This window comes from Doryrhamphus excisus, chromosome 21, assembly GCF_030265055.1.
Source record: "Doryrhamphus excisus isolate RoL2022-K1 chromosome 21, RoL_Dexc_1.0, whole genome shotgun sequence".
Lineage (NCBI taxonomy): Eukaryota > Metazoa > Chordata > Actinopteri > Syngnathiformes > Syngnathidae > Doryrhamphus > Doryrhamphus excisus.
The window spans coordinates 2,620,306-2,646,097 of NC_080486.1; the positions used below are offsets into that span (position 1 = coordinate 2,620,306).

The 25,792-nt window shown below is 39.5% G+C and overlaps 3 protein-coding genes across 5 annotated transcripts; all 3 read left to right on the forward strand.

The window, feature by feature from the left end:
• The first annotated feature begins 61 nt into the window (after positions 1–61).
• LOC131109044 (palmitoyltransferase ZDHHC20-B-like) lies at positions 62–10,464 on the forward strand. Of its 3 annotated transcripts, none has more exons than XM_058060579.1 (14): positions 62–201; positions 1,678–1,704; positions 1,787–1,881; positions 1,951–2,071; positions 3,316–3,385; positions 3,505–3,537; positions 4,288–4,408; positions 4,636–4,671; positions 4,848–4,986; positions 5,742–5,868; positions 5,928–6,017; positions 6,090–6,202; positions 6,286–6,333; positions 7,311–10,464. In XM_058060579.1, exons 1-13 carry the CDS (start codon positions 84–86, stop codon positions 6,327–6,329), a joined length of 1,134 nt encoding a protein of 377 aa, XP_057916562.1. In that variant the 5' UTR covers positions 62–83; the 3' UTR covers positions 6,330–6,333; positions 7,311–10,464. The 3 variants fall into 3 exon arrangements, with proteins under 3 accessions (XP_057916562.1, XP_057916564.1, XP_057916565.1); XM_058060582.1 differs by lacking the exon at positions 62–201 and adding an exon at positions 215–429; XM_058060581.1 differs by lacking the exon at positions 4,636–4,671.
• A 1,230-nt stretch (positions 10,465–11,694) lies between these two features.
• Positions 11,695–15,343, forward strand: slc51a (solute carrier family 51 subunit alpha). Its single transcript, XM_058059875.1, has 8 exons — positions 11,695–11,891; positions 12,490–12,641; positions 12,716–12,789; positions 12,865–13,023; positions 13,266–13,377; positions 14,183–14,329; positions 14,397–14,502; positions 14,573–15,343. The coding sequence occupies exons 1-8, from the start codon at positions 11,819–11,821 to the stop codon at positions 14,728–14,730; spliced, it is 981 nt and encodes a 326-aa protein (XP_057915858.1). The 5' UTR covers positions 11,695–11,818; the 3' UTR covers positions 14,731–15,343.
• A 271-nt stretch (positions 15,344–15,614) lies between these two features.
• pdk3a (pyruvate dehydrogenase kinase, isozyme 3a) lies at positions 15,615–25,792 on the forward strand. The gene is made up of 12 exons (XM_058059872.1): positions 15,615–16,168; positions 19,220–19,361; positions 19,438–19,509; positions 20,716–20,900; positions 20,988–21,077; positions 21,153–21,230; positions 22,299–22,375; positions 22,437–22,538; positions 22,602–22,709; positions 22,787–22,900; positions 23,697–23,879; positions 24,458–25,792. Exons 1-11 carry the CDS (start codon positions 16,066–16,068, stop codon positions 23,844–23,846), a joined length of 1,221 nt encoding a protein of 406 aa, XP_057915855.1. The 5' UTR covers positions 15,615–16,065; the 3' UTR covers positions 23,847–23,879; positions 24,458–25,792.

Consider the following 25,792-nt stretch of genomic DNA (forward strand, 5'->3'; position numbering starts at 1 on the left):
TAATAATTTGTAGTACAGTATTTCCGGGTGTATCTGATGACGTCACACACCGACACGCCCTTTCCCCCAACAGAGCGAGAAAGATGGCGCCCACTCACGTACTGAGATGCTGTCAACGGGGGTTAGCATGGATACCTGTGATTTTTATCGCCCTGGTGGTTTGCTGGTCCTATTATGCCTACGTGGTGGAGCTTTGTCTATGTAAGTGCACATCTTTCGTCTCTTTTAAAGCCCTTTTGGGGCCACCTTTTCCATTGTACTCGACACAGTGTGCCGCTTTTTTCGCTCGCCAGAAGGAAGTAAAGGGAAGGACTGCAGCCCAATAATCCAACTTGACACAGCTAATTAGCTGCCAGCCCGCTTTGTTTGGAGTACAATTTTTATTATATTTATTTCATTTTGTAGCCAAACAAACTTTCCATGTGCTGGGTAAGTGAGCATCATTTTTGCTCAATTTAGCTCCACTAGCAATAGCATTTTAAATCATTGCCAGCATTTATTAGACTCGTTCTACCTGATATTGTGACTAAAAACAATTATTTCCTTGTATGACAGCTCCAAAACTTACAAAATGAGAAAATTTAAATATTCTATTAAATGTACAGTGTTACTGTTTTGAATTCTACCAATAGTAATTTTGTCGTTTGAGATTTTTAAACCTGTCAAGCTCACTTCAGAAATGTTTTTCTTTAGAGCACAGAAAGCCTGTTTATGATCTTCTAAATGTGATTTTGAACATTACTAGAGACCTCTGGGCATGAAGTAGCACCCCTATAGTCAGCTTTACACTCATATTCCCCAATATAGTAGACATAATAGGAGAAAATTAGCATTGGGAGAGTTCTTTATGACCGCTTTAAAATACTACAAATCTTCTGAATGCCTTAATTTATTCATTTTTATGCTTAAAATGCTTCATTAAGTAAAAAAAAAATACATACATTTTGCATGTTTTTCTAATAATAGATGGGAGTGAACCACAAAACATGAAGAAATGAAAAAAGAAAAGCGGTTAATCGGTTTTCGACCCGAACATGATACGTGAATGACCACAAAATAGCATTCAACATTTTTTGTTAGAGCACAGAAAGCCTGTTTATGATCTTCTAAATGTGATTTTGAACATTACTAGAGACCTGTGGGCATGAAGTAACACCCCTATAGTCAGCTTTAAACTTGTATTCCCCAATATAGTAGACATAATAGGAGAAAATTAGCATTGGGAAAGTTCCTTATTACTGCTTTAAAATACTATAAATCTTCTGAATGCCTTAATTTATTCATTTTATGCTTAAAATGATTTATTAAGTAAAAAAATGCATACATTTTGCATGTTTTTCTAATAATAGATGGGAGTGAACCAGAAAACATGAAGAAATTATGACTATATTTATGAACATTTATGTTAGAGTGACACTGCTATGAGATTACTGTGTAAGGATTCATATAAAAGTGTTGAAATGTATTTTTTTATGATGTTGTGTAGCCAATCCGGAGGTGCATCATAAAAAAAAAAGCGGGGAAAACTGCTGAGTAAGAGCCATCAAAAGCATATCAGAGCATCGTTGATTTTGATGTACTTCGTCCCTTTGGGCTGTCTAAAAATATGCCTGATGGATTGCTTGCATGGTGGTGCCTTTATTTGATGTGTCGCTTGTGTTTCCTTGTCTCTTGCAGCCACCATCCAAAGTATAGGAGAGAAGGGTGAGCTTGTTTCTTGTCGTGGATAAATATGCCGACGTTTTCTTTCCTCTAACGTTGATATAAATGTCCCATATTTCTCCAGTCGTCTACCTCATCTTCTTCCACCTCACTTTCGTCATGTTTGTATGGTCTTACTGGAAGACCATCTTCACCAAGCCCGCCAACCCTTCCAATGAGGTAGGCCGCCGTTCTTCCGTCTTGATATGTTCATTCCGGTTCCCTAAAATGTGGAATTCTGTGTCCTAGTTCTGCTTACCCAAGAATGAGAAGGAACGCTATGAGAAGGAGGAGCGGCCAGAATCCCAGCAAGAGATTTTGTGGCGAGCCGCCACTAGTCTGCCACTTTACACCCGCACTGGAGCAGGAGGTGTGCTAACATGTCTTCTTTATTTGGGCAAAAATAACACACTAACGGCAGTAACTATGTTATTTCATCATTTTTTATACTGAATTAATGCTTTTGCATCATGGCGAGCCACACGTTTTAGTTATGATGCACAGTGTAAAATCCCACGGTTTGATGCTGTTTTATGAGTTTATTCTGACCCGAACACAACAACAGCACTCCAATTCCAGGGCTCGACAATAACGATGTACCGATGGCCCGGGGCAAGTTAAAACAAAATTGGGGCAAGTAAATCCAATCAGTGATATTCCCGTCGGGCAAGTGTGAAGAGTTTTTTGGTTGGTAAAACACGGACTGCGTAATTCCGGACTGCGTAAATCCTTGCAAATCTTGAAATGGACCAATCAGAATCGTTTATTTAGACCGCGGTCCACGGTCCGTGTTCTACCCACATCCGTTCTTGTTCACGATCAACCAATCAGCGATAGTTTGACTACGAAAACATCTATCATGGCGTCCCTGCCAACATCGTCTAATTTTCAACAACTTCTGAAGGAAAACACCAAAAAGTGATGAAACAGTGCCTCCTAAACGAGTATTTGAAGTGGTCACAATGGAAAACCTCCGATTAGATCCAATACCAAGTACTGATTTTGCACAAGCTACAAAAATCTAGCGCTTCCCCAATAGCGTTTAACCAATAACTTGTGTTGTCATTTATTATTTAATAAGCACAATGTTTATTCAATCATGAAAGTACTTTTATTTATCGAGGCAAAGTGCCTAGAAGTTTCCTGACAATCCAGATTTCCATGCAACGTCATGATCTATGTAGGAAAACAAGGAAATGATAATCATTTCATCTTTATTTGAGATTCTCATGTGATGCCACAAAAATGAGATGATATCATTATGGCAGTATTTTCATTTTACATGGGGCAATTTACAACTTTTTGTTTTTAATGTAGAACCCTGAATTCCAACACCTTATACTTGTAAGTATCTCCCTCCATCCTCGGAAAGACACTTACACAAGGTGCATTCATTGACACCCGTACTTCCGTATGCCTATGTATGTGTGGTCTGAATAAACAGAAAGCCAAAAAAAAAAAAAAAACAATAAGTGGACATTGGTATCACACCCATCGTCATGAAAGTCACTTATTGCTTTATTCGATGCACACAAACAACAAAGCATCAGCTAACCATCGCTGTCAACGAATCAACATTGTTTATTGATGAGTTAACTTCCTGTTGTGTTGCAGCGATCCGTTACTGTGACCGCTGCCAGGTTATCAAGCCGGACCGTTGTCATCACTGCTCCGCATGCGACATGTATGTTTTTTTTAATTCATTATCTCGCTTGGGAAAATGTTGAATTTTGAATTTCCTCTTCCTGTGTGTAAAACTTTGTCACCACAACATGTAATCGTGTGTCATCTGTCGGCTGATAGGTGCGTGCTGAAGATGGACCACCATTGTCCCTGGTATGTAACATGTTTACATTTCTATATTTATATTCTATATTATATTACTTTTACCATATCAACCCCCTGCGGTCCTCTGGCACTGGCCTTTTAACAATACCAAAACCCAGAACTAAAACCCACGGTGAGGCAGCATTTAGCCACTATGGCCCCCACCACCTGTGGAACAGCCTGCCGGAGAGCCTCAGGACTGCAGAGACTGTTGATATTTTTTAAAAAAGATTAAAGACACACCTTTTTAATCAGGCTTTTAACTCATATTTTTAAACTTTTCTTATCTTTTTAGTCTTATTTTATGCTCTTAGTCTTTAGCTTTTAACTCCAGTGTTTCCTCAGGGGGGGTCCTCCACACTGGGGGCTGTGTCGGGGCGGCTGGGGGTTCCTCCCTTTTAATGTGGGGGTCCGCCCGTCTGTCGGAGTCGGGGGGGGGCCCGGGTGCTGGTCCCCCGATGGCACGGCCTGCGGGTCCTCCCATTGTAGTAATTGTTTTTAATTCTGTTGCATGTCTTTGCAGGAAAAGTGCTATACAAATAAAGTTGATTTTGATTTGATTCTACAAGTGTGTGAGCGGCACTTGCACACCTTAAAAGCCTGACAATCCTAGAAAGGACTTGGATGTTTACTTTTGGCTTTTCCAGTCTCAGCCGTTGCCTGCGGAACAGCCACACCGGTGCCGTCCAGGCACCTTTTTAAAGCGCTGTTTGATTTCGATGCCGCGTTTGACCTTCCTGCGTGTTTATTACTCTCCAGGGTGAACAACTGCGTGGGATTCTCCAACTACAAGTTCTTCATCCTCTTCCTGGCCTACTCGCTGCTCTACTGCTTGTTCATCGCATCCACCGTCTTGCAGTATTTCATCAAGTTCTGGACCGTGAGTAATGACCGGGTCTGGATCCGCTTTCATCTCCACGAACGCTCCTAAAGGGTCGCCACCTTCACCCTTCCTCACGCTCCGCCCGCCCTGTTCACCCACTCGCCCATCATCATAGCTTTTTTTAAAGCAAAGCAGCCGCCCCCCTTTTTCTCTACTAGACCATCCTTACCGCCTGTCCTCTCCTGGTGTTGCTAACACGTCTCGTTTCTGTTCCTACTAAAAAGCTTTGCCGGAGGAAAGCGGCTGAGAACTGCCCGAAGGTAACCCGCTGCATCCTCACTCGCCTTTGGCTTTGCACCGCCTCGTCGTCGTCATCATCATCGTGATGGTGTGCATGCCGTGTTCATCCTTCCTGTCCCCTGCCTCGCCGTCCGCGTCCCCCACAGTAGACGTGTTATTGATGCCGCGCTCGTCTCTCGCTTTCTCTCCCCCGTAGAACGAGCTCCTAGACACCCAAAACACGGCCAAATTCCATGTCTTGTTTCTCTTCTTTGTGGCGGCCATGTTCTGCATCAGTATTCTCTCCCTCTTCAGCTACCACCTGTGGCTCGTCGGGAAGAACAGGTCCACCATCGGTAAAGCCTTCCCTCTCTTTTCGTCATTTTCTTTTCATAATATTATTCCAATACAACTTTTTCCTACATTAAATTAAACTAAATTAAGCCTAAATTTCAACATTTATTTGTCATATTACTTTAAAAAAATACAAAAAGGTATGCTCCTAAAATTAATTAAAAGTGTTATGAGTTTATTCTCATATAATTTATTTTCCTCATTAGAATATGACTTTATGTATTTAGATTTTTTTTTTTTTGCCGGAAAGTTACAGCTTTTATTTTTTTTAATTTTCCAACTATTACAGCTTTATTCTAGTAAAAAAAAAATCCTAATATTATAATTTGATTCCCATATTGTAACTTTTTCACAACCTAACTTTATTTTGTTTCTTTCTCATGTTATGACTTTTTTAAATAAAACTTTAATATTTCACATCCATGCTACTCAAAAGAATATAGACATTTTCTTCATGATATTAATAGTTTATTCCTATGCAATTGCAACTTTTTTTTAATATATTCTCATGAAATTACTGTTGTTTTTTTCTATTTCTTGTATTATTTTTTTCATAATATTATGACTTTATTCTTATGAGATTAACATTTGCCCCAGCATAATCTATTAATTACAATTGTTTTCTCATAATACTTAAAATATGACACATTTTTTATATTAATATTTTTCATTTTTGTAAAATTATAGCTAATTTTTATAAAATGTACTTGCTAAACTGTATTTTTACAATGTACCGTGGGCCACCATTTTTTTTCAGAGGCATTCAGAGCGCCCGTCTTCAGGACGGGCTCAGACAAGAATGGCTTCTCTCTGGGCTTCCGAAAGAATATCGCTCAGGTGTTTGGAGACCAGAAGAAGTTCTGGCTGCTGCCCGTCTTCACCAGGTATGAAAGCAGCACTTGGTGGACTTTATCTGTTCCTTATCTCATCTCTTCCTCAACAGTCAGGGAGATGGTCTGACGTTCCCCACGCGGCTCGTCAACGCCGACGTGGAGCAGCCGACCGTCACCTTAAACCCGGAGTCGAATAAAAGGTGATCAATCAGAGAATCGTTAGCAGAAGTCGCAGAGTTCGGTTAATTGTGTTTTTTTTTTCTTCTTACCAGCACCGTCGAAGTGACGGTGAGCCCGCTCAGCGAGTCGCAGAACCGCCTCCTGTGCAACGAGCAGCACGCCAACAACCTGGGAGACCACGTGGCGAACAGTGCCCTCAAGTCACGTAAGCTTCATGAGAAAGTGTCGTGTTTTTGGGAGGGGGAAATCGCAATCCACTCAGCGTGTCTTCCATGTTCGCTTTCACAGCCGCAAGTGACGGCAACATCGTCTCCATGGAGAGCGAATCGTAACAAGGTGACTTCTTCGTCGCTTAACTGACTTTGTCATGCTAGAGTCCGATAAGAGCACCAAACGTGAGAAAAATCTAGCATCGTTAGCATTAAAGCTACAGACGCAGTAAACGGCATATTCTGACTCGCAGGGGTGTCCTAACTTTTTCCAGCGAAAAATGTAAGGATGCCACTGATATTTTTTAAACAACACATGTATTTATGTGTATTTCAAGAAAAAAGTGTGTGAATATATATATATATATTTTTCCAAAATTTATTTAATATTTAGGATATATTTAATATATTGGATATATTTAATATATTAGGATGGATATATATATCCTAAATATTAAATATAACAAATTTTGTCTTCATTGTTTTAACATAACTTTTCCTACTTTTCTAAAAATAACATTTTTATTTCTCAGAATAAAAAAAATTATCATAATTTTTTTTAAATATTTTAACTTTATGCTACTTAAATGCCATTATTTTTTCCTGATAATCTTATGACTTTATTCTCTAACTTTTTCCCTTTATATTATACATTATTATTATATTATATATTATGTATTATTATTATATTATCATAATATTATTATTATTATTATATATTTTGTCTTTATTGTTGTTAAAATGACTTACTTTTTTTTGTTCTGTTTTCTTTTAAAATTTTATTTGTGATTTTATTTATTTATTTTATTTCATTTGTTTTATAAGTGAGACAAGCCAAGAAAAAAAAACTGCCTTTGGCCACATTTGGCCCCTGGGCCACACTTTGGACACCCTTACATTTGTGTTTTCAAAACAGCCTTTTAAAATGTAAATTGCCGTATGAAAGTTTTTATATTTATAGTTTATATATATTTATATAAGTTTATATATTTTTGGTTAACACACTTCAAATCCACCATGATGGCATTTTGAGGCGTGGTCGTATAAAAAAAAAAAATAAAAAAAAAATCTGAAGACGGGATTTAACTCTTGTTTCCACCACAGGAGCGACTCCTCAATCATCCGGTCTGATGCCTTAAGCTGTGCGATACTTTTGTCTCATCACCATGACGACAGCCCCTCAGCGCAACCTCAGAGTAACTATGGAAATGCATTCCTTTCACCAGTTGGCGCCGTTGGTGTTTCTCCCTGCATGCAGATGCCCCCACTGGGGCGTGTAACACCTTTGTGCCCCCCACCCACCCCACTCCAAAGCCTCTCTCTTTCTCTCACACACACTTCATAGGACACATATCTATATTGTTGGATTATGGAACTCTTGCAGATGATGCAGACAGGAAGTGTTTTTGGTGTTTTTATTAGTATTTTTTTGGGGTGCCAAAAGCGACCTGGATCGGAATTGTGAATGCAGTGAAACGTGGGAGAAAAGCACTTTTTTTTTTTTTTTTTTTCGTTTTCCGAACTCTTTTTGTAAAATTCCCCATCTGAAGGAACGCCGAAGTGGGAATACTGGAGTTTTTGGATGTCGGGAGCACAAGAGTTCATCAACGTCCATCAGATAGCGTGCTGCTTTTTAGCGGGTCGGAAAGCAACACTTAGCTGATGGCTTGTTGATGTGTGTGCGTGTGTGTGTGTGTGTGTGTGTGCCGCTACGTAGCCTTTACATCTCGTTTCTAACGCCGCCACCCCGCTTTAAGTGGAATTGATTTCTATGTTTCGTTCAGGCCCTGCTCAGCAAATGAACACTTTATTGCCAAAATAAGGGCTGAGACTTCTGAACCTCAAATGTTTACAGCATCTTAGCTTTACCTCTTTGGGCCAAACGGCATTAAAAGTCACATTTTTCTTTTTCAAAGTGGACCTTCTTGCCTGTCAGGTTAGTGTCGGTGTGCCGGTACCGATTCTGACCAGCAGGTGGCGACAGCTTTATTTAGCCAGCAGTTCTTCAGTATCAAGTCCACAAAGATGTCCTATTATTTATTCCGTGGTGGAAAAATGGAATCATTTCCGCTGTGTCAGCTCAATGTTGTCGTTATCATCATTTTGCGATGTCATCGTTTTTATACGAGGCCCTTCCGTGAATCTATTCTCATCTTGTACTCCATGTGTTCCTCCCATTTGGACCTAGCACCCCCATTTAAAAAAAAAAAAAAAAAAAAAAAGGGCACGTGCGTATGTATTTTTGCAATGCGTCCAATTGTGTTGTTTTGTAATATTATCGTCTTGCACAGCGACATTTATTTTTTTTTTTTTACCTAAGTGTGTACGGCGGGCCAGAATAAAGCTCCAAAAAAAAAAAAAAAAGCATGGCGTCAAAGTGTAAAACGGGCACAAAGACGTAGAAGTGGAAGCATGGCGGTGCGTCATGTTCGAGCGCAGCTTTACTCTGGTGTATCCCAACTTGATAATAAACCAAGCCATAAAAGCACAAATCGCCATGTCCGTTTGTCCGCGTCTTCCAGTGCTGCGTTCTCAGGGTTTTATCCCATTATAGCCCCCCCCTTGAAAAAAATGCCTTCTTGGCACTCACTTCCATCTCTCTCAAGCACAGTGGAGCTTCCAAACACTATTAACCGTGCAGGCTATGGACGTTCTTAGCTGTTATAAAGGTACAAATAATACAGTACTCCCTCCTTTATCACAGTTAATTGCTTCCATATCTGACCATGATAAGTGAATTTCATCACATAGGATATCTTATTTTTGTATGAAAACCTGTTTATGACATTCTAAATATAGCTTTTAACATTGCTGGAGCCCTTTAGACAGGGACTAAAATAAACTCAACTAATATTCATTCATTTTCTACCGCTTTCCCTCATGAGGGTCGCTGGAGCCTATCCCAGCCGTCTTGGGGCGAGAGGCGGGGCACACCCTGGACTGGTCGCCAGCCAATCACAGGGCACATATAGACAAACAACCTATCCCACCCACATTCATACCTATGGACAATTCATAATATTCAAATACATATGGACAGTCGCTAATTAACTTAGCATGTTTTGCAATGATTTGGAGTGCATGAGAAAGTGGAACACACCAGATTTCTCAAGTATATTGTGACAATGTAACTTAGGGCGAGAGGCGGGGTACACCCTGGACTGGTCGCCAACCAATCACAGGACACATATAGACAAACAACCATTCACACTCACATTCATACCTATGGACAATTTGGAGTCGCTAATTAACCTACCATGTTTTTTTGGAATGTGGGAGGAAACCGGAGTACCCGGAGAAAACCCACGCATGCAAACTCCACACAGAGATGGCAGAGGGTGGAATTGAACCCTGGTCTCCTAGCTGTGAGATCTGCGCGCTCTAAACTAATATAATAAACTAAAATAAAGTCAAAGGACTTGCTGTTTTAAAGCATTTGTAGTTAAACAGGCAGCAAGTTAAAATGATTTGGAGTGCATGAGAAAGTGGAACAGACCACATTACTCAACATAGCCAGTGTTCCAAACGACATGAAGAGGTTGCCTACAGCCACGGCTGTCATTTACTGTAGGAGACTGCGATTAATTGAGACTTTAATCTGCGGATTGAATTCCTAGTTGGACCCCACAGATATCCCGACGCGTTCAGGGGTTGCAGTAAATTCCATTTCTGGTTCTAGGGTTGTCATCACACATTTCCTCTTTGCCGGTACTGAAGCCAGTATGCGGTGGCGACATCTCAGGTGATGTGTACTGGGATGACCCCCCAGCCCCCAAACAGGAAGTGACAGTGGAAAAAACTTCCCTTATTTTAGTCATGAGCTCACTATTTTTCCGCTTTGCATGCAAGGATGCAAACTCAGCACAGACGTGATCCCGTTTTACTGTTGCCAAATAAGACCTGTTCACTATACATCATGACTTGGTGGAGTAGACTTGAACCTTCAGTATCTGTTTGGCACCCGGGGTCCTTGACTCCTTCCAAATATAAACATCGAACGTCCTTACGCTTCCTTTTAAATGCTTTTTCAACGTATTCCACAGCAAGAGGCTAATGGCTAATGAGTTTATTTGCTCCGGGTGCAATGACCTCCGTGTCACTTTTTCTCGTTTACAGCGGCGACCGTGACTGCTTTCAAAGAAAACACGTCACAAGGCCAAAGCTTAGCCTGTACCCGCGTTTATCCAGTCACTTTTGGCATGAAATCTCATGTACCTGTGATACTTTAAATACATACGGTAGTACAATGTAAGCAATGTCATGAATAAATATGAACATACTGTATGCCCATGTAAATAGCATCTATCTTGGGTCATAACGAGCATGAAGATAACTATAAATACATCAGTCTGCAGCGGGGGTGAGTACCAGTACTTTGACTTTACATTGTGTTGTTTTCTTAACTTCTTTTTACACTTGAATTGGAACTAAGCTCAGAACTTTATTATTTAAAAAAAAATTGAAAAATTAAAATAATGTAGTTTAAAAAAAAATCAGAAAATTTTTTAACATTTATTATATATTGTAATATTTTATTACATGAACAGAAAAATGGGTTAAAAATGTAAAAAAAAATGTAAATTCAATGTAAATTTAAAAAATATATATTTAGAAATGCAAGTGTTTAATCAGAACTTCTTGCATCTGTTTTTTAATTCTTAAAATGTATTATATTTAGCATTTTATTGCCTACTCGTAAATATATGATAAATAAATTGTTGGACAAGTATAATAAAATATATTTTAAATGGTAAAAAGACACTTAAGATATATTTTATTTGTTAAATACATGGGAACAACCTGACGTCTTCAGAGGCGGTGAGTACCAGTACTTTGACTTTACATTGTGTTGTTTTCTTAACTTCTTTTTACACTTGAATTGGAACTCAGCTATGGACTTTTTATTTTTTACAAATTTTTTGAACAATTACAATGTAGTTTTAACAAATCAGAACCTGTTTTCATTATTTATAAAATTTATTATATATTGTAATATTTTATTGCATGAATAGAAAAATGTGTAAATTCAATGTAAATTAAAAAAAATGTAAAAGTGTTTGTTTTTGTTTGTATTTTTATTTGTATTATATTTAGCATTTTATTGCCTAATCATAAATATACGATAAATCTATTGTTGAACAGGTTTAATAAAATATTTTTATTAATATTAAATATATATAATTATATATATATATATTATAATTAATATTATAATATATATTTATTTATATAATAATATTTTAAATGGTAAAAAAATACTAAAATACATTTTGTATTAAAAAAAAGTGCAATGTGTAGATATATAGTCAAATCGGTTATTTCTAACACAGAACATGTATTTTAATAATGAATACAAATAATCTACTTCTAAATATATATATATGTATACAGTATGATCTCCTTGCTGTGATGGTGGAGTTGTGTCGGGGTTCCTGCGTGTTTTCCAGGAGGAGGCGGGTCCGGGGCATCCATCAAGCGTGTGGGCGCCCCTGCTGAACAACATATTAGTGCACTGCCAAGTAGGAAGGCTCTTTTTCCTCGTTGAGGGACACACAAACATCATCCGACATCATCACTGCAACCGCGGAAGGGTCCATCTTTGAAAAGTCGTCATGAACGAGTCCATCCCCACCGTGGACCCTCGCTGCTTGGACCAACCTCCGCTGGCTTTGGACATCATTCTCCGTGAGTCGTCTCACTTTAGGCTTTATTTTTTTTACAGCCATATTTTCCAGAATTGTGAGAAACACACTAATTAGAAACACATTGTACTTTGCTAATAAGGGGGGAGCTACAACATGTGGTATCGTCCAAAAACATACCCAATCGAACACTTTTGGAGAACATTTGCTTTTAATTTGACTCATTAAGAAATTCACAGGAAATAGTTGCTTCAAATGTGTTAAATGTAAGATTAATGACGTGTTTCTAAACTATTTTAACGATTAGTGACACCCGTGCCCAATTCGACGGTGTGCCAGTCTCTGCTTCTTATTAGCATTGGGAACGCCCCGTTTTGCCATATAAGGAAGTGACAACCTCGTGGTCACGGAAACTGTACAATTTAGTGATTTGTGAGGATTTTATTGAGGTTATTGATATATTTTGTGCTATTGTTTACTTTTTATATAAATATTTTGTGAAATTATTGCTGTAATGATAAAATAATAGAGTAAATTGTAGGTTAAAGTCATTCTAATTACCAATGCAACTGTACAAATGCAAACATATACTGTATATATGTAATAGCAATAATGTGTGTTTTTGCATGGCGTTTCTTCAGAGTTGGACCTGTTTGGCGTGATCTTGTACTCCATCCTGACCTTCATGGCGGTGGTGTCCATGCTGATCTTCATGGAGGAGTGTGTTTACATTTACAAGAAAGTGCCAGCCAATAAGAAGAGCACCATCATATGGGTGAACGGAGCGGCGCCCGTAAGTAGTGCCGACCCTCCATGCCGACCGCATCGTATTCTTCCCAACGGTTTCCTTGTGTGTGTGTTTTGAAGGTGATCGCCGCCATGTCCTGTATAGGGATGTGGATCCCGCGCGCCACCATGTTTACCGACATGACCTCAGCCTGGTGCGTTTGTCTTCTTCTTCTTCGTCCTCTGCCGTATCATCCTTACATTGCTGCTTCCCATCTCCGTGTGTGCAGCTACTTTGCCATCGTGGTGTTCAAGTTCCTCATATTGATGATAGAGGAGGTGGGCGGCGACGAGGCGTTCCTGCGGCGGGCGCCGAAGCACCAGTTGAGGATCAGCACGGGGCCGTGCTGCTGCTGCTGTCCCTGCCTGCCGCATGTGGCCATCACACGGTAAACAATTTTTGTGCGCTTTATGGATTTTTTTTTGGGGGGGGGGGGGGGGTTATGTAAAAATGTTGGCACTCCAAAGGTTGGAGTTTACTTAGAAGGTTGAACACACTCATGGACATTCTGGTGGAGTTTAAAGTCCACTTCCCCACCCCACCACCCCCATCATGTTATGATGATGGTAATGGTAATGGTGGTGGTGGTGAGGGGGGGTGTTCCACAAAACCTTCCCCCTTCCATTCCAGGCGCTCTCTGTTCCTGCTCAAACTGGGCTCCTTCCAGTTTGCTCTGCTCAAGATCGTCTTCACCGTCCTCTCCATCGCTCTGTGGACCAACGGAACCTTCGACTTGGCTGATGTGAGTCCATGCAAAAAGCTGTCCTCCTACCAAGAAATGTACTTCTCCACAGTTTTAACCCGATAGCTTGTTTTATGATGTGTAGCAAAGCCTTTTGCGGTAGATAATAAGCAATGTTTTTTTTTTTTTAGATATGTAGCGAAGCCTTTATTTTTCTTCATAAAGCCGTCCTCCGTGATGTGGTGGGCGTGTACATCAGGGTTCGGGACACAGGCAGAATAAATAATTAATTATAATTAATTAATAATAAATAATTTGCTTTGTTTTTAGATGTGTAGCGAAGCCTGCCTTTTTTTTTTTTTAACAAACAAAGCCGTCCTCCATGATGTAATGAGCCTTTTTATCAGGGATTGCAAAGAAGCGGGTCGAAGGCAGAAGGAGGCTTTGTGGGCAGAGTTTAGTTTTAAGATGTGTAGCGAAGCCTGCTTTGTATTGTGTTTTTTTTTATGATGGCAGGGCTTTAAGATGTGTAGCGAAGCCTTTATTTTTCTTTACAAAGCTGTGGTGGGCGTATACACAGGCCGAATATTTTTTTTAATAATGTCTCACTGACAAATAATTGGCAAAGATTTGTTTTTAGATGTGTAGCGAAGCCTGGTTATTTATTTACTGTCTTTTTAAGTAGTGGATGTTTCTATCAGGACTTGCAAAGGGCGGCTCAGAGGAAGAGTGTTTGTTTGTGATGTCTCACAGGCGAATTGTTGGCTTTAAGATGTGTAGCGAAGCCTTTTTTTTTTTTTTTTTTTTTTTACAAAGCTGCCCCTTTTTAGCAAAATATAGCCGACTCTCCATGTGTGCTTCTTAGCTGAACATCACAGGATCAGCAATATGGATCAACCCCTTTGTGGGCATCTTGACCATCATCGCCCTGTGGCCCGTCGCCATCACCTTCATGCACCTCAAGACCACCTTACGCACCATAAAGATCATCCCCAAGTACGCCATGTACCAGGTAAGGCGCCACGCCCCCCACATTATGACAGGTGTCACCCCCCCAACAAGCGTTTCCATGTCGGCAGCTGGTGCTGGTCCTGACCCAGCTGCAAAGCGCCATCATCAACATCCTGGCTTTGAACGGAACCATCGCCTGCGCGCCGCCGTTCTCGTCCGCCGCCAGAGGATACAGTGAGTGCACGGCCAGCTTTGCGCTTCCTGATCTCGCCTCAAACGCACCTTTTTGTGTGCGTCTTTGTAGTGATGAGTCAGCAGCTGTTGATCCTGGAGATGTTCATCATCACGCTGGTGACGCGTCTGCTCTATCGCCGCCTCTACGACCCGCTGCCCGAGGATGAATGCAACGACGCCGACGACGACGAGAAGGCCAAAATGGTTACCCTGCCGGAAGCTGTATGAGTCGGTCTTAAACGGGAACATTCCCGTGGATTTGATCAGGAGATGGTCGGATATTCACCTTACTGAGCAGACTTCCTGCTTGCACAAACTTTGAGTGGAGAAACTCTGCTGCTGGCGGTTGCCATCATAACAAAGTGACGCAAGAACAACGTTTATATTTGACGTGTTACAGGTAATTATTTTTTTCATATACAACTAGGAAAAGGGAATATTTAACTAGATTATTTTCATTACATGCTGGATGCCAATTTACATTTTTTTTAATGCTCAAGTTCCCAATAATATAACATTTCAGGGACTTTACATTCAATGCAATTTCTCCATAGAAATATACATGGAATTGTTACCAAGACATACTATATTGATATAATGTCCTTCAGGTGATGGTAAAAAATGTTGTTTTATCTTTTATGATGCTGCACCCTTTCTGTCACACTTATATTTCAAAGACACTATATTCCAAAGATGCTGTCATGCTTTCCTATTAGAGTGCTATTCTATTGTTCCACTAGATGGCAGCAGAAACCACACTAACGTAGGACGTGGCAGATGACGTTCGGAATACAAATATTTGTAACGTTATAAATTAATAAAAAAACATTTTTGAATTTGAGCCATTATAACAAAAAATCAATTGATGGCTAAAGTATGTTTTGTTATTGCTTTCTTTTGTTACGCTAAAATATTATTTTGAACGTACATAAACAGACGAGCTCGTTTTGATTGATGCTAGTTTTGTCCAATAAGATTTCGGCTAAATCCTCGCCTCTCTTTTTCAAGCCAATCATCTCCGCGCACCAACATGCGAAGTGGGCTCGTGACTTCTAGGACGTGCTGTCCCCGTGCTCCACTCAACCGGAAAAGAGGACATGTACTTTTAAAATGTAATTATTTGGAGTGAGTTTTAAATTAAATGCTAGTGTATTTAAGTAGTAGTAATGTTAAAAAGACAAGATTATGTGTTGTTTACTGTAGTCGTATTCTATGTATTATGCGTTTGGAGTCCAAAACACCTCCACTTCCGCATTGAAACTTTATTTAGAAACACCTGAAACGGATGTTGCGGAGTGACCTAGCACAGCATACTTGACCTAGCTTGTGATAGCTCGGAATTGATGAACAATGTAGTTCCCGGAAACGCCATTGCGATATAATTGTCCCCGGATCTCCGCCATAAACCCGCATGGAAACGAAGTCTTTTCCTCGTTCAGCGTCCTTTCGGGCCGAGACGGATGTCCTCGGCGAACCGTCAACAGGGAGCGTGTGCTTGTCAACAATACCGGGGATGAATGGTGCCTGAGTGCGGTGTCGCACGTCAACAATAACGCTGTCAAAATGAGGCTTTTCTTGTCCTTGCTGAAGAACACCAACACCAAAGTGGAGTATTACTCCAGGTTCTCTCCGTCACCTCTCTCCATCAAGCAGTTTTTGGATTTTGGTAAGTTTTGGTAAGATTTTGGCATCGTGTCACTGCTTCCTGTTTACGGCTTCCTCGGGTTGTGGTTGATGAGAAGCGACTACTGTATCATGTTACTACAAGTGTAGTACATGTTTGTGGTACTACTGCATATTACTGCCGTGTGTTTGTGATACTGGCATCACTAATACTTTCAACAACACTTTAACATTTTTTGCTTGGCTGGAACTTAACCACAATATTATTATATATTTTTTTTATAACTCATTTAATTTGGATGTATTATTCATTCATTATTTATTGCTATATTATTTTTTAAATATTTTTAATAATTTTATTTTTATATCCTCACCTATTATATATTTTTGCATTATTTTTTGCTATTATTACATATTTATATATTTTTATTTTTAACATTTTAATTTCTTGTTTTTTTAACACTGCGCAATCTAGTATATACTGTTTTTTTAAGCCTTTATTTGCTTATTTTTATTTATTTTTTCACCTGAGTTTTTTCCCTTTTAATTTATCCTTTTTTATAATAATATAATAAGAATAATTTAACCTTATTTTATATGTATTTTGCATTTATTTTTGTTTTTAAATACATTAAATGTTAGATTAAACCGTGATATATGATTATGATGAGCTGTCTCAAGACAAAAAAAAGCACAACTGTACAAAGCAAATAATGCACTAATTGTATGATAATATGTCATCATAATGTAATATTTCCTTGAAAATTTAACTTTTCACTCTTTGAAGTTGTGGAATTTGGTGTTTGTGACATTTTCCTCCTTTCCACTAGGGGCATCAGCATGAATACACATCTAATATATATACATATATATGTGTCTTAATGAGTTGATGTTTACATTGTCAGTGGTACAGACTGATAGGAGTCTCAGATACTGGAACACAAGTAGAGAGCGTCCTCTTGTGGCTGAAAGTGGAAAAAATCATACAGCTTCGAAGAAAGCTTTGTTTCTTCAGTTTTTTTATCTTTATGCCTGGCCAACTGGAGTAATTAAACAAAAAAAAAAACAGGAAGTTGCTGTATATGAGCCCATTTTATACTACAATTATACTGTCTCCGTCCAAACAAAGGTACTTTTAGTTGTACCAGGCATTAAAATGCATCAAAAAACTGACTTATGTTTCTCCGGGATATAAGTCGCAGGACCAGTTCCAACCAGTTTACCGCCATGGCCGTGTTCCTTTGCCGCAAACATAAACAATACAAGCATAGCTGCAACTTGCGAGCCGTTCTCTAAGCTCTGCTTAATCCACGTGTGATTAGAGGCGCCTTGTTTGCGTGACGTCGTCTCTGATGGGAACCGCGTGGCGTTGATGCGACGAACTTCAAGGCCCATCGAGATAGTGCAGTTTATTGTTGCGTTATGATTAACGAACCACATCCTATTCTTTCATATCGCTGCATCACGGCTGAGTCAAAGGGCGGATCCTTTTTTGTTTTGTAAGATCCCCTAAGCAGTGTGCTGGTAAGAAAAGCTCTACGGGTGGATGTGGGGTAAAAGACCAGTGTTTACATCAAACCCTTTGAGAGCGAGACATCTGCGAAGATTGACCTCTTCCTGAGCATTCTCCAAAGGACTTTCCACTCGTTTGTTGTTGTAAAGCAAGCCTGTGATGTCTTTTTTTGTGTGTGTGTGTGTATTGGGTGACTTATGGTCTTGTTGTCATGAATTAAGTGACAGCAGGGTTACATATAAATTGTGTGGGAGCGTGGAAATTAGCTGTGGACATTCCCAAGAGTTTACAAAATCTGTGCTGCAGACTGAAAACATTTGGGCATCGTTTGTTTGATACGTATTGACTTAAGTGGGATGGGTTTTGCCTGTGTTGGCTACATTTAGAGGTCAAAACAACATGAAAAGTAATTGGTTTTGATCAATTTAAGTGTCTGGTATTTTTTTTACTTGTCTTTGAAAGACAGGTCGTCTGGTTTAACTTCGGACTGCACGTTAATTGGCAAGTCAGTTTGATTCAGCCGAAGAGTAAACTAATAGAAGTGGAAACAGTGACAACTAGTGGACATTTTGTGCTATGACATGTTCACTGGAACTACCGCAATTCATTGCATTCGTCAATAAATCAATAAGTCCTTTCTGTAATCAGTAATAATACCCAAATTTGGACTCAGTACTCATTAAGGTACCAACAAAAAAAATATTGAGCTGTATTTTGGATGGGGTTTGGTTTCCTAAACTTAAACTTGTTCGTATTTGAGTCTCATTTGCAAGTGTACTTGTATGTTAAATTTGTCCTAAAGGTGTTTCCGTAGTGCGGAAGTAGTCACTTGCTATTGAGATGTAGAACGCGCCAGTTCCCCTCGTAGAGCCCGAAAAAAGTGTTTTCCAGTCAGTACAACATAACATTCTTATGTGTTTTATACACCAATTAGAGATGGACGTGTGAAGAATCATGAAACTTTGAGAATTTCTTTCCTTTTCCCTCCAGATTCGGTTTCGGTTTTTTGATGCTCCGGTGAAAAGCAATATTAGCGCCCTCTGGTGGAAGAGTGAAGTCAATAGTTTTGTTTATGGCTAGGTGGTTCATCGCTGAATCACAAAATGACAGAAAAATTGAAAGAAATCCAGTAATTTAACAAGAATAATGTTTAAATATTAGGAGAATGTCAGAATATTACCAAAAAATTTGTCATCTTTTTGGGGAAAAGGCATAATTTAAAGAGAATTAAGTAATTATATTCTGTGGGGGGAATTAGAAACACAAAGACGCATAAATAATCTTGTGTATTTATTTTTCTGCTTTAATTTCTTAAGCATTTTTATTTTTAATCTGCTTGAATGAGACAATTAAATTAATTTTAAATTATTAATTTAAATTATTAATGTAAATAATTAATTATTTTTAAAAAAGTTTCCCTGATTTATTTCCATTTTATCCGCCTCAACTAATAGTGTATTTTATGTTTTTGTTATTTTCCAGTCTTCCTCAATGAATCCAAACTGTCAGCGCCGTGGAAAGATGCCGTGAGGACACAGAGGTGTTTTTTTAAACGTATCAAATGTTTCCTTTGTCTTCCAGGCAGGGAGAATGCCTGTGAGAAAACGTCCTACATGTTCCTCCGCAAGGAGCTGCCGGTGCGTCTGGCCAACACCATGCGAGAGGTCAACCTGCTGCCCGACAAGCTCCTCAGCCAGCCGTCCATCCGCCTGGTTCAGAAATGGTAATCCGCGTTTACGTACGCCGGCCGTTTGATACGTTTTATGGTACAAAGTCGCCCTTTTGCCCCTTTTTATTAGGTACATGCAGAGCTTCGTGGAGTTGCTGGATTACGAGAACAGGAAGCCGGAGGATCCTCACGCTCTCAACGAGTGAGTGCAATCATGAATGGCGCGGCTTTATGGCTTTATGAGCAGACCTTCCTCAACAGCCTTTTTAGCAGCACTCATACGCCACATGGACAAAAGTATTGAGACGGGAAGACTTACACACAGGAAATGTCCTCCTACTCTTTTTTAAAAAGTTTTTTTAATGCTGAAAAAATGATAAAAAGTCCTTAGGAGGATGTTATTCTTTTTGGGTTTTTTAAATGTATTTTTTTATTTCTATTTGTTAACTGCTGAATGAAAAGGAAAGTGTTATGGAGGTGGTGATGGGTATATTTAACATTGCAAAGAAAAGTATGATGGAGCAGATGGGTATTTTTTAAATTCTATTTAAAAAATATATTAATTTCTGAAAATGAATTTTTTATATGTATTTCTTTCCCCACAAAAACATTTTGTTATTAATTAGAAGAAAAACTAGATGAGGTGGGGATTTTTTTCTACAATGTTTTGTAGTATTTTAAAGATATTTTAAACATAATATTATGTTATATAAATAATTTAAGGCAGTTATTTTTATTCATTCTTATTAATATATTAATAAAATAACATTTTGTTATTACAAATTAAAAGAAAAATACTACATAGGAAGTGGGGATTTTTTCCTCCAATTTTTGTAGTATTTTAAAAATGTTTTAAAAATATTTTAAACATATTATTATGTTATATAAATAATTTATAGCAGTTATTTTTTTATTCATGCTTATTAATATATGAATTAAATAACATTTTGTTATTACAAATTAAAAAAAATACTACATAGGAAGTGGGGATTTTTTCTCCAATTTTTGTAGTATTTTTAATATGTTTTAAAAATATTTTATTATGTTATATAAATAATTTATAGCAGTTAGTTTTTTTATTCATGCTTATTAATATATGAATTGAAAGAAATAATTGTATTATTAATTAAAAGGAAAATACTAGGCAGGAGGTGGAGATTATTAAATGCAATATTAATATTACAATATTCGTATTTGAGTTAATATAAAAAATATATGAAGTGTATTGTAGTGTTTATCCATGTGGTGTATCTGTAGCGGCTGTGCAGGTTTGGTGTATTTACACTACAACAATAGCGTGAGATAAACAGTCACGCATGGCTGATAGTAGCGTCCAGGAATTTGGATAAGGAGGTCTCTCAGTGTTGAGGCAAGACGAGTGTTACCCCCCCCCCCCCAACCCCCCCAGCTTCCTGGAGCTGCTGATCGAGATCCGTAACCGCCACAACGACGTGGTTCCCACCATGGCGCAGGGCGTCATCGAGTACAAGGAGAAGTTTGGCTTCGACCCCTTCATCAGCAGCAACATCCAGTATTTCCTGGACCGCTTCTACACAAACCGCATCTCCTTCCGCATGCTCATCAATCAGCACAGTGAGTCCCGAGGACCGGACCCGGTCCGCATGACAGTTGGGCCTGTTTAGGCTGACTCCCTTTGTCGTTGTCCCCGCGTCCGTGCAGCTCTCCTGTTCGGGAACGACACCAACCCTGCTCATCCCAAACACATCGGCAGCATCGATCCCAACTGTTGCGTGGCGGAAGTCGTCAGCGGTGAGTCCAAGGTTGGTGGTTTTGCTCCCAACTTGAGGGACGCAGGCTCACGTGGTCTTGTGCTTCGTCCACCAGATGCGTACGACACGGCCAAAATGCTGTGCGAGAAATACTACCTGGCTGCTCCTGAGCTCCGCATTGAGGAGTTTGACAGTAAGACCTTAAGAACAAAACACAAACATAAGACATCATTTTGTCATAGGCATGCTGGAGCCTATCCCAGACCCTGGACCGGTTGCTACATATAGTCAAACAACCATTCATATTCACATTCATACCTATGGACAATTTGGAGTCGCCAATTAACCTAGCGGTCGAGTGGTTAGCACGCAGACCTCACAGCTAGGAGACCAGGGTTCGATTCCACCCTCGGCCATCTCTGTGTGGAGTTTGCATGTTCTCCCCCGTGCATGCGTGGGTTTTCACCCCCGTGACCCTCGTGAGGATAAGCGGTAGAAAATTAACAAAAATTAATGGTACCTTTTAGGTGTTAAGTTGCTGTGTGATGAGGTAAATGTTTGTAAGATGACACCATGAGTCAGACGTGCAGGCCTCACGGCTAGGAGACCCCTGTTCAATTCCACCCTCTGCCATTTCTGTGTGGAGTTTGCATGTTCTCCGGTTACTCCGGTTTCCTCCAACATTCCAAAAACATGCTAGGTTAATTAGCGACACCAAATCGTCCATAGGTATGAATGTGAGTGTGAATGGTTGTTTGTCTATATGTGCCCTGTGATTGGCTGGCTGGCGACCAGTCCAGGGTTTACCCCGCCTCTCGCCCCAAGAACACAGCTGGGATAGGCTCCAGCACCCCCTGCGACCCTAGTGAGGATAAACGATAGAAAATTAACAAATTAATGGTACCTTTTGGGTGTTAAGTTGCTGTGTGATGAGGTAAATGTTGTTTGTAAGATGACGCCATGAGTCAGACGTGCAGGCCTCACGGCTAGGAGACCCCAGTTCAATTCCCCCCTCTGCCATTTCTGTGTGGAGTTTGCTTGTTTTCCCCGGGTTTTTTTTCCGGGTACTCCGGTTTCCTCCTACATTCCAAAAACATGCTAGGTTAATTAGCGACACCAAATTGTCCATAGGTATGAATGTGAGTGTGAATGGTTGTTTGTCTATATGTGCCCTGTGATTGGCTGGCCACCAGTCCAGGGTGTACCCCGCCTCTCGCCCGAAGACAGCTGTTGTCTGAAGTTCCTGTGTGTGCTCCTCCAGTGAAGAACCCTACCAAGTCCATCCAGGCCGTGTACGTGCCCTCGCATCTCTTCCACATGCTGTTCGAGCTCTTCAAGGTCAGGACGAGTCTTAAATGGAATTCCGCTTCCACAAGAACTCAATGTTTTTGTATTGTAGAATTCCATGAGAGCCACCGTGGAGCTTCACGAGAACAGCCAAGAAGGATTACCACCCGTGAAAGCCAAAGTCACTCTAGGGAACGAAGATCTGTCCATCAAGGTACGTCGGTCAGACCCCCCGACTCAGTCGTCCGTGTTCACGCTTCCCTTGCGTGTCCTCCAGATTAGCGACAGAGGAGGAGGAGTCCCCTTGAGGAAGATCGACCGCCTTTTTAACTACATGTACTCCACGGCCCCCACGCCCAGCCTGGAGCCCGGCGCCGTCCCGCTGGTACTTGCCGTCACATCAGCCTTCCGTGTGCTACGTCCGAGAGCCGCGTGACGTGTTGCCTCTCATCCTGCATTCAGGCCGGCTTCGGCTACGGTCTTCCCATCTCCAGGCTCTACGCCCGGTACTTCCAGGGGGATCTGAAGCTCTACTCCATGGAGGGGGTGGGCACGGATGCTGTCATCTACCTGAAGGTAATCAAGAGCTTATGCTCATGTAGCGTCCGGCTTCTATATTTCTATATATTTCTATATTAGCTTAGCATGAAGACATTATTATTGTTGTTTATTATACATCAATTAAATCATTCTTATTTTGAAGGTTTTTTGTAAATCTCGCTAAAAACTAGTAAATTAAAGTTGTTAAAAAGTAATATGAATTTATAATTGTTATATATTATTTGTAGAAATATTTTATACATTCTTAAAATATTTAATTTATTTAAATTAAAATATTTTTAATGATACATTATTGTAAAGATTCAACATTTTACTTAAAATATTTTTTATGTTTATATATTTTTAAAGTGATTTATTTACATACATTTATTCATATATTTTTTATACATTTGCTTATACATATATTTATAAATAATTATCAAAAATATATAGTTATTTTAAAAATACATGTTTCTTATTTTTGTCCATAATTAACATCAAGACAGAGGTTTTTATTATTTTTTAAAATTTATTTTCATTCTGTATAGAATTAAAAAAAAAAAATTATTCATCTGCGATTGTAGTCTTAGTCTTAATTTATTTAGAAAATTAAGACGGTTAATTTAATGGTGAAATAAAAAAAAAATAACATAAAAAAAATTAAATAAAATAAAAAATATAATCTTTTTAGAATATTTGTATTTATTTCATTGCCTTAATAAATCAGCTGAAGCCATGTATCACGGGCTCATTCCTGTTTCAAAAATGCCTGGCACTCTCTGCATTTGAGTGGACAAATTTTAATTTTTTTTTCATCCTCCTCTGCCCGAAGGCCCTGTCGAGCGAATCGTTCGAGCGTCTGCCCGTCTTCAACAAGTCTGCGTGGCGTCACTACACCACCAGCCCCGAAGCGGACGACTGGAGCAACCCGAGCAAAGAACCGCGGGACGCCAGCAAGTCCAAATACAAAGCTAACAGATAACTCATCACGCCGCCGCCTGTATCGCGTACCAGCGTATGTAACCTCATGACTGTAACTCCCACTGTGTCTCATGTGCCTGAACGAGTCACGAGTATCTCCGCTTTGTCAAGGGGGGGGGGGGGGGGGGGGGGCTTCTACCTTCTACCTTTCCAGCCAGGGTTCTGGTTTCACTGCGACTTGAGACGGGATACACGAATAGGTCAGTGTAGCGTTCCATCACAGCCTTTAATCAACAAACCATGAGGGGAAAGCCTTACTACTGAATATTAGGATGGAGGTTTTAGCTTTTGCAGTTTGCCATGCACTCATCTTGCTTTTTAAAAAAAGAGCAAAAGAACAATAATGTATAATGTACATATATATATATATAATAATGTACACACAACAATGCAAAAGTGCATCTCACTGGTTTTACCCTCTTTTATGATTTGGGAGGGAAGACAATTGGATAACAATCTATTTTCTCTTAAGTACCCTACTGACCCGAATATAAGACGCTACTTTTCCTTTTTAGTCTATATAAGTTAGCAAAAAAGACATTTGATGCTCCCTGTTCACGCTCATCTTCTAATGGAACTGTCTGTGCTGCTTGCTGTTCCAACTTCATACAGCAGATGGCATCCTAACTCTGTTTCAGCTTCTGCTTTTGAAGGCTAACATGGAAGAACCTCCTCTCCTCTCAACGAGCAGCGGTGTCCTGATAGCCGTATTCGCGTGGACACGACGTCAAAGCAGGTGGCTCCGTCTTGCTTGTTACATAAAAAAAAAAATAATTTTTTGCGAGTGTTTAATTGACTAGCGAAGAAATTGAGCGACTTTTTCTGGTCTTATGGACGCTTTTGGAGACTAACATGAAAGAACATAAGGCTCCTCTCAACGAGCAACAGGTCCTCTTACCTGTATTTGCATGTAGACAGCCTCAAAGCAGTCACATGACAAAAAAACAAAACAAAAGGTGCGTTTTAGCGAGTATTCTAGCAACTAGCAGTTTTTTTTTTGGTCTTATGGACACTTTTGGAGACTAACATGAAAGAACATAAGGTTCCTCTCAACGAGCAACAGGTCCTGTTATCTCTATTTGCACGGAGACGGCCTCAAAGCAGTCACATGACAAAAAAACAAAACAAAAGGTGCGTTTTAGCGAGTATTTAATTGACTAGCGAAGAAATGGAGTGACTTTTTCTGGTCTTATGGACGCTTTTGGAGACTAACATGAAAGAACATAAGGCTCCTCTCAACGAGCAACAGGTCCTGTTATCTCTATTTGCATGGAGACGGCCTCAAAGCAGTCACATGACAAAAAAACAAAACAAAAGGTGCATTTTAGCGAGTATTCTAGCAACTAGCAGGTATTTTTTGTCTTATGGACACTAATATGAAATAAGATGTGTATTCTATTTGTTTTTACTCTCTTTTTATCTCCCCCACAGCATCCATAAAGATGACATTATGCAAATTAGATGCCATTATACTGACACTAACCTAATGCCACAGATAGATCACAGTCCTGTGGGAATCACTGGCATATAAGGCTCGTTTTAAGATAATGTTTATCTGTGTTGTCTTATATTCGGGTCAATATAGTATTTTGCTCAAAGAGAATATTTATACAGTAAAAATAAATGTGGTATCTACTGATGAACCGTAAACATTTCAGGATTCTCCCTAATCATGAAAGATCGGCACTTGGAGAGCTTTCATTAAGAACATACAGTAAGTGTCATATGCTGTAACTATGAATAATGTATTTGTTGTTTATATATGCAGTCAGCGTGGACGTGCTCGTTCAGTTTCTTTTCAGTGATGTATTTATATGTACAGTAGGAAGTGTTACGGTGGACACATGCGGAGATGTTAAACAGGAACAAAAAGTCGAGCAAAGATGTCACCCAGCATGAGTTGAATAGATCTTTTGTCAACCCTGGCATTAAAAACAATATATCTAG

Bases quoted from the DNA above. Each gene is read 5' to 3' on its own strand.
- pdk3a (XM_058059872.1), top strand. From the start codon at position 16,066: ATGAGGCTTTTCTTGTCCTTGCTGAAGAACACCAACACCAAAGTGGAG. The intron at 21,231-22,298 runs GTAAGACCTTAA...GTGCTCCTCCAG, and splicing joins CCGCATTGAGGAGTTTGACA to TGAAGAACCCTACCAAGTCC. The intron at 22,901-23,696 runs GTAATCAAGAGC...CTCTGCCCGAAG, and splicing joins ATGCTGTCATCTACCTGAAG to GCCCTGTCGAGCGAATCGTT.
- slc51a (XM_058059875.1), top strand. From the start codon at position 11,819: ATGAACGAGTCCATCCCCACCGTGGACCCTCGCTGCTTGGACCAACCT. The intron at 12,790-12,864 runs GTGCGTTTGTCT...CCGTGTGTGCAG, and splicing joins ACCGACATGACCTCAGCCTG to CTACTTTGCCATCGTGGTGT. The intron at 14,330-14,396 runs GTAAGGCGCCAC...CCATGTCGGCAG, and splicing joins CCAAGTACGCCATGTACCAG to CTGGTGCTGGTCCTGACCCA.
- LOC131109044 (XM_058060579.1), top strand. From the start codon at position 84: ATGGCGCCCACTCACGTACTGAGATGCTGTCAACGGGGGTTAGCATGG. The intron at 1,882-1,950 runs GTAGGCCGCCGT...TCTGTGTCCTAG, and splicing joins CCGCCAACCCTTCCAATGAG to TTCTGCTTACCCAAGAATGA. The intron at 4,672-4,847 runs GTAACCCGCTGC...TCTCCCCCGTAG, and splicing joins CGGCTGAGAACTGCCCGAAG to AACGAGCTCCTAGACACCCA.